Here is a 13,660-nt window from a genome sequence, read left to right as displayed (position 1 = left end):
ACCTGCCATCTCGTTTCTCTCATTCTGTGTGTATGTGTATGCATGTGTGTATTTATGTCTGTGATTACCCCTTGACTGTACATATCTGTGAGGCTCATGTATGATAGGAGTTGACAGATGGTTATTTATTTTGATTTTGATGACATCATTGGCATAGAGATTGCTTATTCCGTGTCTATGTTTATGTGTGTTTTTTTTTGCATGTATATTTTGTGTGTCTGTATGTGTGGGCAGCAGCAGAGTCATTAAGGAGCCATTGCGGCTCAGATACATTTATTTCTCTCGCGTTTATTCTCTCTCTCTCTCCCATCTCTCTCCCATCTCTCTCCCATCTCTCTCTCTCTCTCTCTCTCTCTCTCTCTCTCTCTCTCTCTCTCTCTCTCTCTCTCTCTCTCTCTCTCTCTCTCTCTCTCTCTCGCTCTCTCTCTCTCTCTCTCTCTCTCTCTCTCTCTCTCTCTGTCACACTCTCCTTTTCAATCCCCTAACATATTCTAATGTACTCTAATGGATTCTAACGCAGGGCTAGGACGTGGCCGTGTTTTAAATAGACTTATGAGAAACACACCCTCCAGTGAGCAAACGAATATACACACACTCATGCAAGCACACATTTTCCTTTGTAAGGATATTAATGATCTTCCTTTACTCCTCCACCTCCACCTCCTCCTTCCTCTCTTCCGGTGAAGGACAGGCAGCAGTTGCTGCCACTGCAGAAACAAGGAGGAACTTTAGGGACATTACTTAAACATGAACAGGCTTTCTGTGTTCACACTTGTTTAGTGGTTGGCTAACCTAAGGTCTCTTAGACAAAGAGGAGGAGACACCGGATTGCGGTTTGACCAACATGCTCACGCTCAACTGGGTCACGTGACTATCCTCCCTCCCCTGTTGGGTGACATTACTCACCTCAAATGACGAGACTTGGTGACAGCTATGTAGAAAAGCGGTTAGATATGAATAATTCAAAAGAGGACACATCCACACCAATACTATAATACATACACCATCACCCTAAAGATCAATTATCCCCCTTATGTCTCTTGTCATCCTGTTGGTCAGAATCCAGAAGTCCTGGGGGGTCTTTTTCTAAAGATTGTTGCTTCCCAAGCAGTGGGCAGTTGCTGAGGCTGGAGGGCGGGACTTCCTCCAGCGGACAGGAAGTGGAGGGGACAGAAGGAGGGCCCAGGCGAGAGGGACCCAGTGACTATGAAATCGCCCTGGAGAACAAGAACAAACAGGTGTGTGTGTGTATGTGGCTGTGTTTGTGTGTGTGAGGAAGGGAGGCAGGTGTTGTGAGTGTATTCGTGTGGTACACCTCGCGTGTTTGTGAGTCAGATATGCAGTATGTGCGTGGCCAGAATATGCGTGTATGCACCGCTCTCAATGTGTCCTACAACTGCAACATGCATTCTGCCAGACACACTCACATTCAGATCTATTTTTGTCTCGGTTGACAAAAAATAAGAACACCAGCGTTTCCATCGCTACGGCGACAGGAACATGGTGGATGATGGGTTGTCATAGCAACAGCTAATAACTGCTGCTGGCTGCTGGAGATGTCTTTATCTCTTACAGCAAACCGCTGAGGGGACTATGTAGCCGCTGTGTGTGTATGTGTGTGTGTACATGTGGGTGTGTGTCCTCCTTTTCCTCCTCCTTTTCTCTCTTTCTCCTTCCCTGCCTCCCACTCCCTATCTCTCTCTGGGGCTGGGAGGAGAGAGGGGAGTTGATGGGTGAATACATGAAGAAGGGAAACTTCTAAAAGATGTATGATTTCAAAGCAAACCGTGACTGTCAGGCTGGAGAGCTGCTCCACAATGGTCTTCGAAAGGTGTTTACCATCCGGGCTGGCTGCTCCCTCCTTCGTCCTCCAACAAGCCTCCAGCCATCCTGCCCAGGCTTGTCTGCAGGAGACAGGGCTTTCCTCTGGGACACGGGAGCTCTCTTTGAATGTGGCTGGAAAAACAGGGCAGCAAAGCCAATCGTCTTATCAAATGAACCACACGTGTCCTCCAAAGTGTTGAGGCTTGTCAACCCTCTCCTCTCCCCTCCCCCCTCCCCTCCTCCCCCCTCCTTCTGCAGATCGAGGAGCTGGAGCAGCGCTACGGGGGCCATTTTGTGGCGCGGCGCGCCGCCTGCCGCATCCAGACGGCGTTCCGCCAGTATCAGCTCAGCAAGAACTTCCAGAAGATCCGCAACTCTCTGTCGGAGAGCCGGCTCCCCCGCCGAATCTCCTTGCGCCGGCCCAATCCGACCCGGAACCAGAACCCAGGGCAGAGACACAGCTACACCCCTCACACTCTCCTGGAGACAGGCAGCCCGGCAGGGGGAACCCTGCGGCCCAAAACTCCCCCTCCACCCCCATCCCGCACCACCTCTCTGCCCCCCTCCCCCGCCTCCACCGCTAACCCTGCCCCTACCCCAGGTCCAGCCTTAGGACCCTCACTCACTCAGCTGGAAGACTGCTTCTCCGATCAGGTACCTTCCAGCACCCCCCGGCATTAGGACTTCTAGCTTAGCATCAGCATACAGATTCCCATTGCAGTTGGCATAGGCTAACCGAGCAGCTCTATCTGTCCACTGATTGGATTATCGTCACTGTTATTGATTTCCTTCTTTGTGTGTTTGCAGCTGCACTCACTGGCCCAGTCCATTGACGATGCTCTTCGTGGGTGGAGCTTGTCGGACAGCGGTGAGAGGGCGGGGCTGTTGATGGACCCGGGGGCCTTCCGGGCAGCTGCCCAGTCCGCCTGTCTGCCCCGCAGTGCCAGCTCCCTGCTCATGGCCTTCAGGGACGTCACCGTGCACATCGACACCAACAACTACACCATCTCTACGGCAACCACCTCTACCACCACCACCACAATAGGCAACACGGGCGGGGGGAGTGGGGAGCAGGCAGGCCTCGTTGGACAAAGGCGGGGTCAGGAGAGCAGCGAGCCAATCCGAGGAGCAGGGGATTGACGTGGACTTCCCGGCCCCGCCCCCCAGTGAGGAGTTGGAGATGGGGGACCTGGGTTCCAGGAGGGGATCTGCCATGACGGGTCAGGGTGGGCTGGAAAGAGAGAGCGGCTCAGAGAGACCTGGCTCCACCTCCACCTCCACCCAGTCTAACCAGCAGCCCATCCAGACCTACACCCAGTACCAGCAGTACCAGTACCCTCAGACCCAGCAGGTCTCTGGGGGCCCCATCCCCGAGGCTCTCCAGGCCCTGGTCCTCTCTCTGCCCAGGGACCGCTGCCAGGACCCAGCCTCCTGCCGCTCGCCCACCCTCTCTACCGACACACACCGCAAACGCCTCTACCGCATAGGACTCAACCTCTTCAACGTGTGAGTGCACCCACACAGACACTTGCGCACACACACACACACACACGCATACACACAGACTCATAAAGTCTCAGACACTTACATATACACACACACACAAACACACACACACAGAGACTCTCAGACACACACATGCACACACACGTGCACACACACACAAAGACTCACACACTCTCAGACACACATACACACTACACACACGCTTCAAGCTGTTTTAATCAGTATCTTAATGTCATGTTAACTTTCTCCCTTCTTGTATTACTCGACTTACGTATATTCAGAATAAAGAGAGGAAGGAGGTTACTTATTAAAGTTCACATGAGTTGTGAAGACTACTGTGGATCTAAATACAGCACATATGGCTGGCCCTGTGGAACTAATGCAAATGTTATGAACTCACATGCATCAGTGCTATATGTTATAAACACATCTATAAACGCATTTAACACGTGGACACGCAAACACACACACATACGCTGTGTATTCATCCCATGTTGTGTATCTATGTTTTAGGAACCCAGAGCGGGGCATCCACTTCCTGATCACGCGGGGCTTTGTCCCCGACACGGCCATCGGCATTGCCCACTTCCTGTTGCAGAGGAAGGGCCTGAGCCGGCAGATGATTGGAGAGTTCCTGGGGAACAGCAAGCTGCTCTTCAACAGGGACGTGCTCGAGTGAGTGTTCCCTAGTCACCCTTCATGCATGCATGAGTATTTGCTTCATCATCCTAGAAACCTCACTTCAATACATAAGAGCAGGCACACCTATGCACCCATGTGATTACTCACACACATACACACACACACACACACACACGTATAAGGACGTGCACACACATACACGTACAGGCTCACACACACACACTTACACACACACACACACACACACACACACACACACACACACACACACACACACACACACACACACACACACACACACACACAGTTAAAGCCCACACTGCAGGGGGATCCAGCATAGAGGCTGTTTGTTGCTAAGGTAGGACAGAAAATTGTAGAAATAGGTCACTGCTCTAAGCATACACACCAATGCTGTCCTCTCTGCTGTCTCTTTCCCCCTGTTTCCCTCTCTCTTTCTCTCTGTCTTTTATTTCCGGCTCTCCTGCCTCGCTCTCTCTCCCACCCTCTCTCTCTTTCTCTCTCTCCCTACGCCACCCTCTCACTCTCTCTCTTGCTCTCTCTCACTCTAACTCATACTCTCATTATCCCTGTCTCCTACCTATTTCTGTCATTTTCTCTCATCTCCCTCACTCACCTTTCTTCACGACAATCTTTGTGCAAACTCTATTTGCTCTTTCTTTCTCTCTCCATCTCCTTCAATCTCTCTCTCCATCTCTGCATGTGTGTATGTGCAAGTCTTCCAGGTCAGCGCTTCCGAAATGGAAGTATGACTGAAAGAAGCAAAATGCCAGCAGCGATTACACACCCATCGTTCACTCACTCATTTACTCACTCACTCACTCATTCACTCATTCACTCATTCACAGTGGTCTCCAAAACACTTGGCTGCAGAAATGACAACACCAAGACACAAATCTGAAGTAATGGTCTCTCTCTCCTTCTCTCTCCTTCTCTCGCCTTCTCTCTCTCTCTCACTCTCTCTCTCTCTCTCTCTCTCTCTCTCTCTCTCTCTCTCTCTCTCTCTCTCTCTCTCTCTCTCTCTCTCTCTCTCTCTCTCTCTCTCTCTCTCTCTCTCTCTCTCCAGCTGTGTGGTGGATGAGATGGACTTCTCGGGGATGGAGCTGGACGAGGCCCTGAGAAAGTTCCAGGCTCATGTTCGTGTGCAGGGCGAGGCCCAGAAGGTCGAGAGGCTTATCGAAGCCTTCAGGTGAGCCCTCGCATCTCAGACCACCCCTCCTCCCAGTCTCCCCCGCAACATCCCCATGTCACTGTGTTCCAGACAGAATGGAAAAAAAATCTATCCCAAGACTGGGCCATCAACTGAACACACTTCCTTTTCAAGAAGCTCTCAATTAGGACAACCAGTCAGAACAATGAGTACGATTTCATTAACTAATCACATTCCTCATTAGAGGAAGCAGAGAGACAATTATATTCTGGCGTAGAGCTGACTTGAAGGGAAGATGCAGACACGGCATTCATATCTATTATGTAACAGGTGTTATGTCATCTGTTGGAAGTGTGACTAGGCTGTCATAGACGGGTGGTATTCGATGCCAGCTGGCATGTAACTTTCATATGCAGATAGGAAGATAAAAGAACTGTAGCTAGTGTAGAAATAACTTTGTTATGTAAGTACATAAACACACACTCAGAAAAGCAATCACATGCACACATGCGCACACCCATACACACATTCCAACATAAGCACGCAAACACCCCGGATACACACACACACACACACAGCTCCTCCCTTGAGTCAGACTTTGATGTGTCTGCTATAGACGTACATCAAGCTGAACTCTCTGAAGTGTGTGTGTGTCTCTGCTTGGTACTTGGGAGGAGAGTCATAGCATTTAAGCAGTGTCAGTGACAGTCAATGTTGCCATTCCAACAACACACAGTCTCTGTCTATAACCCCAGACTTAGACACCGCCTAGGACCTCCACTTGCTCACAGACCATGAAGGAAGACGAGCACAGGCTTGTCTTCACACAGGTTTACATTAGAGCAATACAAGCGGTCTCCATCCGAACTCACATGGGAGCTAAAAGCCTGCCACTAAAAGGACTGACTCTGAAAGTGTGTGCGACAAAGTGGCGTGGAGTCAAGCGAGAGAGAGAGAGAGAGAGAGAGAGAGAGAGAGAGAGAGAGAGAGAGAGAGAGAGAGAGAGAGAGAGAGAGAGGGAGAGAGAGAGAGAGAGAGAGAGAGAGAGAGAGGGAGAGAGAGAGGGAGAGAGAGAGAGGGAGGGAGAGAGAAGGAGAGGGAAAGAGAAAGAGACAGAGAGAGGGACAAAAAGTGGTTTGTCCGCAGGCGGTGATGGAGCAGAAAAGGTCTGTTACCACAGTGAAGTCTCCAGGGTCAGCACTCTCCCAGCCAATAGAGTGCTGAGTCTCCTGACCCCAAATAACATGGGCATGTTGTTAGTGTTTTGTGATGACTGCCATACTTCCAGCATTAGTCCTCCTATCTCCCTGTCTCCCTTCTGTGTGCAGCCAGAGGTACTGCATGTGTAACCCAGATGTGGTGCAGCAATTCCACAACCCAGACACCATTTTCATCCTGGCCTTCGCTGTGGTGCTGCTCAACACCGATATGTACTCCCCCAACATCAAACCCCAGCGCAAGATGGGCCTCGACGACTTCATACGCAACCTGCGAGGTCAGTTCGGCTGGGTTTGGGAGGCAGCGTGTGTGTATGGAGGCAGGGCATAGCTCAGTGGTTAGAGTATTTGACTGCATATCCGGAGGTTGCAGGTTCAAATTCAATTCTGTGTGTTTCTTTGGTTAAAAATGGCTGCTAAAGTTAATTCAGGATTATATAAATAAGACAAATAGGGAGAGATAGAGACTTGGCAGAGGTCTTTGGAAAGGGCTGGGACATTGTATTCGCCTCTACATCAGCTCGTTAGAGGTTTCTTTTCTTTGTTTCGTTTGTTTTGGTTCTGCTGAAATATCCAAAAGAAGAGAGGAGGAGTAAAGCTGGTGTGACAGAACGCTTTCAGAGACAAGCTCCGATGTCGACATCAAACTAGAGACAGTATAATGAGCCACAGACATGTTTCAACATTTATGACGAGACTATTTTAGAGCCCAGGGTAAGAACAGACATGGGTATTTTTGGAGCGCAGGCACACACACTTGCTTCACAGTCCCTTCACATCAGAGAGACATCAGTATGAGGGAGACCGGAGAAACCAAAGTGTGACCCGACCTGCCGTCATAAGACCACACTAATGCGCAACCTAGAGAGAGAGAGAGAAAGAGAGAGAAAGACCATCTGGTTGGAGATCAGTGGTTCTAAAACGGTCTGGTCTGATGGCTGGAGGATTCCTCATCAGTGCAGACCTCCACATCCTCTCCCCAATTGAGTGACAGCTGTCGGAGAGGGACTTAATGGAGTTGTAGGGAGAGATTACCCTGAAAGAACTAAGACTAATGCCCCTGCCAGCTCTGGTCCTGATGGCCCGTCAGCTCCTAGTATGGGGGTGTATTCTCCTTGAGGACTGCTTAGGTGAAGGCTACATTGTTCTTAGACTTGCTGGTGTCTGTCCACCTAGCTTGGGAGAAGCCTCCCAGGGTGAAACACATCACACACTCCCTCTAGTGGTGCAACTGGAGTCTTTCACCCTGGGGCTGTGCTCCGGGGCTTTTACAACCTGTGCCGTCTTTACAGTGTGTCTGGTGTGGATGTGTGCTGTCTATAGTTTATCTACAGTAGTATTCACTGAGGTTGTGTGTTTGTGTGCTGTCTGTAGTTTGTGTACAGTAGTATTCACTGAGGCTGTGTGTGTGTGTGTTTGTCCTCAGGAGTAGATGATGGGGCCGATATTCCCAGAGAGATGGTTTCTGGGATCTATGAGAGGATCCAACAGAGAGAGCTCCGCTCCAATGAGGATCATGTGACCTACGTCAGCCGCGTGGAGCAGTCCATACTCGGCATGAAGACCGTGAGTATTCGTGTGTCTGTGTGTGTGTGTGTGTGCGTAGTTTTTTTTATGTTCTTTTTTTCACCAGCACTGAGTACGAACACTCATGTTTGTTTCAATATCTTTGCCGGTATTGGTGAAAAACATTCGTATTCCTTTCTATTTTCTCTCTTTTTGTCGTAATATGTTTGTGCTGTTCTGCATTTCTTTCTGCCCTGTCTCTCTCTTCTCTCTACGTTTGTTCTGTCTCTCCCCTTTCTCTCTCTTCTATATCTCTCCTCTATTTCAATCTGTCTGTGTCCTATCTCTCTCCTTCTCCTGTTTCTCTCTCTGTAGATCCTGTCTGTGCCCCACAGGCGCTTGGTGTGTTGCTGTCGCCTGTTTGAAGTGTCAGACGTCAACAAGCCTCAGAAACAGAAGCTGACGTCTCACCAGAGAGAGGTTTTCCTTTTCAACGACCTCCTTCTGGTGAGCACCCTCATCCTCTCCACACCAGCACCTCTCTCTGGAGCTGTGTGCCTCCCAACTGACTCTCTTTCCGTGCGTGCGTGTGTGTCTGTGTAGATCCTCAAGGTGTGTCCCAAGAAGAAAACGTCTGCCTCCTACACCTTCTGCAAAGCCATGGGTCTGCTGGGCATGCAGTTCCATCTGTTCTCCAATGAATGTAAGACACACAGAACTTCAGACTCTCTCCTGTATCACTTATGTATGACATCACTTATGTATGACATCACTTATGTATGACATCACTTATGTATGGTCGTTTCTCCTCCTCCTTCTGGAGGGGACTAACAGTGTGTGTGTGCGTGTGGATGACGTGTGTCCCGCCTCCAGGCTATGCTCATGGCATCACCATGCTGAGCCCTTTCACCTCCGAGAAGAAACAGCTGGTCAGTTTCTGCTCCCCCAGCGGAGAGGAGCTGCGCAAGTTTGCCGAGGAGCTGCGAGAGTCCATCACCGAGGTCAACGAGATGGAGCAGATCCACATCCAATGTGAGGATGGATACACGCACGCACGCAAACACACACACACACACTCTTTAACTAACGCACCGGCAAACCTGCGAAGACGTCCATGCGCGCGCACACACACTCGCAGAGACAAACACGCGGACATGCAACATGCGCGCACACGCACACAACACACATGCACACACGTACACACACACACACACACACACACACATGCAAACGCATACAAAGCACTCAAACACACGTACGCACACCTACGTGCTGCACACAGGGCAGGAGACAAGAGATAGAGGATAGAGGTCATGGCCTTTGGGGGGTTTCTGTTTGTGTTGTACAGGGGAGCTGGAGAGACAGCAGGGGGTCCAGCCTCACTCCTCACACACCAACGGCAGCCAGCTGGACACACACACAGGACACGGATCTCCCTCAGGTACCTCCCCCCTCCCCACACACACACACTGTTGGGGCAACAAGAAAAGAAAAAGGGAAAGCGAGTCAGAGAGAGAAAGATGGAGAGAAAACAAGACAGGGTGAAATAGTGAGACAGGGATAGAGAGAGAGAAAGAGAGAGAGAGATAGTGAGACAGAGAGAGAGTGAAAGAGAGAAAGATGGTGAGACAGGGAGAGAGAGATAGTGAGACAGAAAGAGAGAGTGAGATAGTGAGACAGAGAGAGAGATAGTGAGACAGAGAGACAGTGAGAGAGATAGAGAGAGAGAGAGAGAGAGACGGTGAGACAGAGAGAGAGAGAGATTCCCTCAGCCTCAACCCTCTCTCCTCAGGTCAGCAGGACACTTATGAGAAGACAGGCAACAACAACAACACAGTGGAGGTGAGTGACACACCCTCACCCAGGTAAGTGTGTGTCCTGTGTTTGTGTGCATACATGTTCTGGCAGGCTTGTGCTTTGATCTGGGAGTAGCTTGTCCTTCATGTGTATCTTTGTCCGAGACCTGAAATGAACTGTGTGTGCTCAGGCAGTTACACCACATATTTGGTTTTCCTGGATATTAGATTTCTGCTTGGGGAAATGGTCAAAGGGTCGATATGATACTGCCTGGTGTTGGCTGGAGTTTGCTTTATGGACGGTGTTGGCTGCAGGACTTCCCTCCATTAGTCACTATTAGCCTTCAGCTAACCGCTTACAGCCGACAGCTAGTGGAGCCCTCATTACTGCATCCTCAGCCACTTTGAGCTTTTAGTGTACCGCTAACTCATCAGACGTCTTCCAGCCTTTAAAAATGACAATGAGACCCAGAAGGGTTTCTAAAACCATCTCCACTGCCACTCTCTAGCTTGATGCTATATCCAGTATGTCTGTGTGTGTGTGTGTCTTTGTTTGTGAATCCAATCCAGCTTCTTTCCTACAAATACCCAGAGTAAAGATAGCATTCCCGCAGTCTCCTATCCTTCTCCTTCTTCCTCTCCTCGATCCCTTCTTTTTTCTCTCCACCTGCCTTCTGTCCTTTAGAGTTGCATATAACTGTGTCAGGGCGACACCCCACCCTCGGTGTCATCTCCCCCACTCCCCCACTCGCTCTCCCTCCTGCTGTGCTAACACACACACACTCCTCCTCAAGGATTTTGAAACCTCTCCTTTCCACCTAGGTATGAATCGGGGCTGGCGTGGGTGCGTGCATCTGCATGCGCTCCCTCCCTGCATGCCTGCATGCTCGTGTGTGTAACCCACCAGAGGGCTGCGTAGAGGCTGCGTTCAGGCTGGTAACTCCTCATGCGTTCTCTGACTGTTCCTAAACTAGGTGTCAATTCACAACAGGCTGCAGACCTACCAGCTGAGCCAGCCCAGCATTGAATCCACTGCTCTGGCCCTGGCCGCCCCCCCAGCCCTGCACAGCCCCGGACAGCCGGGGGAGCTCCGCCCAGAGACACTCATTCAATGCCAGCAGATCGTCAAGGTCATCGTCGTGGACCAGAGCGGGCGAGGACGGATGGAGGCTTTCCTCAGCCAGAGCCCCACCTCCCACCGCTTGATCCAATCAGCTATGTCCACACCCGTGCATGTCAAGGAGGGGGACGGCCCCCAGCCCCCCCTGCCCCCGCCTCCTCCCCCGTATAACCACCCCCACCAGTTCTGCCCCCCCGACTCTCCTATGCCCCTCCACCACACTCTGCCCTACCCAATAAGGAGGAGGAATTCCAGCGGCTCCCGCAGCATCGTCTGACAAAACTACAATTCCCAGTTTCAACAAACAACTTCCTGGTGGTCCATACAGAGGAGTCTCTTATCTACAATACACACAATTACCTGTAGATTGCAGAAGGGGGTTATTTACTTAAATGAAAAATGAAGTTGGTTGGTTGAGAAGAAAATGGAGCAGAGGAATTAAAAATAATACAGAGAATTCAGACGTAAGTCTAATCACATAATCAGTATTTTTGAATATCGAGTCGTTTTCAAAACATTTGTAAAGACAGATTTTCTAATCTCGCATCTGCACATATTCTTAGATTGAATACACCGTCTTGTCTGTTCCTCTCACACATCAACTTGTAAACAAGACCTTGTGATTCCCACTCGGTTTATGCACCTCAAAAGCTTTTTCTTTGGCACGTAGCGTGGCTGTGATGTGTGTAAATGACTGTAAAAAGCTGCCAGACAGATTTACACAGGCAGCTTCAGAAGGGGTGAGATGGTCGGACCAGAGCCAGCATCCAGGATACGGACATCGGTCTGTTCTGTCACTGGGCCTGAACGACTCCGAGTCTGTTTGGCTAAACCACAGCCACTCTCCCCTGTAGAATCCAGATAGTGAGCAGTGTGACCTTGACACGTGCACATGGCAATCTGGACTGCTTCTTTCCTATCTTTCCAACATGTGAGTGGATTTTCAAGTGTGGAATGGAGGTGTATGTGCGTGAGTTTATGCGAGGGTTATAGCTGGTACTCAGAATCTCTGTAGAATAGTGCTTAAGAGCTCAGGATAAAATGTGCTTCTCATTACCACATATCTCCTATCCTCTGTCCTTTCCCAAGGGTTTAGAGCATTAAACCATTGTATATTTCGCATACTAACGGAGGACATTGAAAACGGCTGATTTGATTCAGTCCTGAACTGTTACAGTACATGAATAGGTTTTTTTTCTTCCTATTCTGAACTAATTACTGTGAATAAGGGATTTCCATTGAATACACTTCTCATTCCAGGATTATGCTTAATCTGGGTCTGGAAGAGTACTCCTGGGATTAATGTTGTACAATCTAGTTCCATACAGGGTAACCTAATCTCACCTCTTATAGTCTCTCTTAGTCCCTTCCAGTCACCTGCTATGTTCTGTAAACGACTGCATGTCACAGAGGGATGTACACACACACACACACACATACACACACGGCCCATTCACTGAGCATAAACACATTGACAGATCCATGTTATTGATTAGAACACTGAATGTTGCTTTATCAGAGTATGTTTATTTATCTATAAATGATTTCAGTACAATCCCCAAGTCAACCTGAGTATTGTAATAATATTTTGAGCCAGTGAATTTAGTACCGGCTAATGGAGCTGACCCAGGAATGAACACAGATGTTCATTTTTGTATCTTTTGCACCACAGAGTATATTGTTTCTTGTTACGGTGATATAGTTTGAATATATACAGTGACTGGAGTGCCAGTGTGTGTATCGACATGTATGTAGTTGTATAGAAAATATCTAGTTTAAATAGAGAAAAGAGCTATACAGATAAATATTAGATGTATACCCTGTTGCCATGACAGATGGAAAGGAGGCAGATTTTATATACTTCAGTTTTGTTACCATTAATTTGATCATATTACAGGTATGACATGATAGTAATGTCAATGATGCTCTTTAATGGTGCGAAAAGGGCTATGCTGTACAGTAAATGTAACACTGCAAACACAGACCTACTCACACACTAATTTACAAACACACACACACAAACACACACACACATTAAAGCTGCTAAAATAAATATAAAATCCCCCATATGTGAGTTATCTTGAACATCTTTGATTTAAGAGTTTTCAACCCAATTAAGTTGTTCTACAAAAATTGGAGTTTCATTTGCTACAGTATTCTACAGCATGATTTGCAGGAATTTGAGATTTTAACTGTATCATTGTTCAGGGCATGTTGAGTTGATTGGTCATTTTTCCACCTCCCCTTCCCTCTCCCATGCCCCCCCTCCCCTATGGATGGTTGTCATGGAAATGAATCCAGTCTCTCCCACCTTTACTGTAAAGCACTGACAGTGACCTGTGCATCACAAAGTGTTTATAAAGAATATTTATAAGAAGATGAGAGCGTTTACCTATGGAATACAGTATTTATAACGTTTTCTGTTTGAAGAGAATGAAAGAATAAAGTAGTTTTTACTGGCGTCCTGACTCTGTGAGTGTGTGTGCGCGCATGTGTGTGTGTGTGTGTAGAGACAGAATAGTTCCCTTTCACAGTAACTCTGTATAGTGTGCGCGCATGTGTGTGTGTGTGTGTGTGTAGAGACAGAATAGTTCCCTTTCACAGTAACTCTGTATAGCAAGGAAAGGAGACAGAGGGAGATGATAGGGATATAGTAATACAGCAGTACAGTATAGTATACAGGATTTTACTTCTTGATCAAAACAGATATACTATACACTCTGACAGGAATACTTCAAACACCCTGACAATATCAGAACAAACCAACACAAAAACACTATTTGGCTGAATAACTTATTTGACAAAACATAATAACCAAATGTAATACATAGTGAAATGACTAGTGCAAGATACTTGTATGCATCCATTCACCTCAAATAAT

At 48.4% G+C, this 13,660-nt stretch overlaps 1 protein-coding gene across 1 annotated transcript in view; it reads left to right on the top strand.

Annotated features, from left to right (window-relative positions):
* Positions 1-13,230, top strand: part of iqsec3b (IQ motif and Sec7 domain ArfGEF 3b) — a 15,715-nt gene extending 2,485 nt beyond the window's left edge. The window contains 14 exon segments of the mRNA XM_047033705.1: positions 1,112-1,238; positions 2,083-2,478; positions 2,632-2,888; positions 2,890-3,330; positions 3,844-4,005; positions 5,057-5,179; positions 6,469-6,635; positions 7,784-7,923; positions 8,239-8,370; positions 8,467-8,566; positions 8,737-8,895; positions 9,212-9,304; positions 9,656-9,705; positions 10,634-13,230. Coding sequence (XP_046889661.1) covers positions 1,112-1,238; positions 2,083-2,478; positions 2,632-2,888; positions 2,890-3,330; positions 3,844-4,005; positions 5,057-5,179; positions 6,469-6,635; positions 7,784-7,923; positions 8,239-8,370; positions 8,467-8,566; positions 8,737-8,895; positions 9,212-9,304; positions 9,656-9,705; positions 10,634-11,056 — 2,770 coding nt within the window. The 3' untranslated portion in view covers positions 11,057-13,230.
* The last annotated feature ends 430 nt before the right edge of the window (positions 13,231-13,660 follow it).

The sequence above is a fragment of the Hypomesus transpacificus genome, chromosome 14 (genome assembly GCF_021917145.1).
Source record: "Hypomesus transpacificus isolate Combined female chromosome 14, fHypTra1, whole genome shotgun sequence".
Taxonomy (NCBI): Eukaryota; Metazoa; Chordata; class Actinopteri; order Osmeriformes; family Osmeridae; genus Hypomesus; species Hypomesus transpacificus.
The sequence above is the reverse complement of the archived record's forward strand: the minus strand, read 5'-3'. Positions and strand labels throughout refer to the sequence as shown.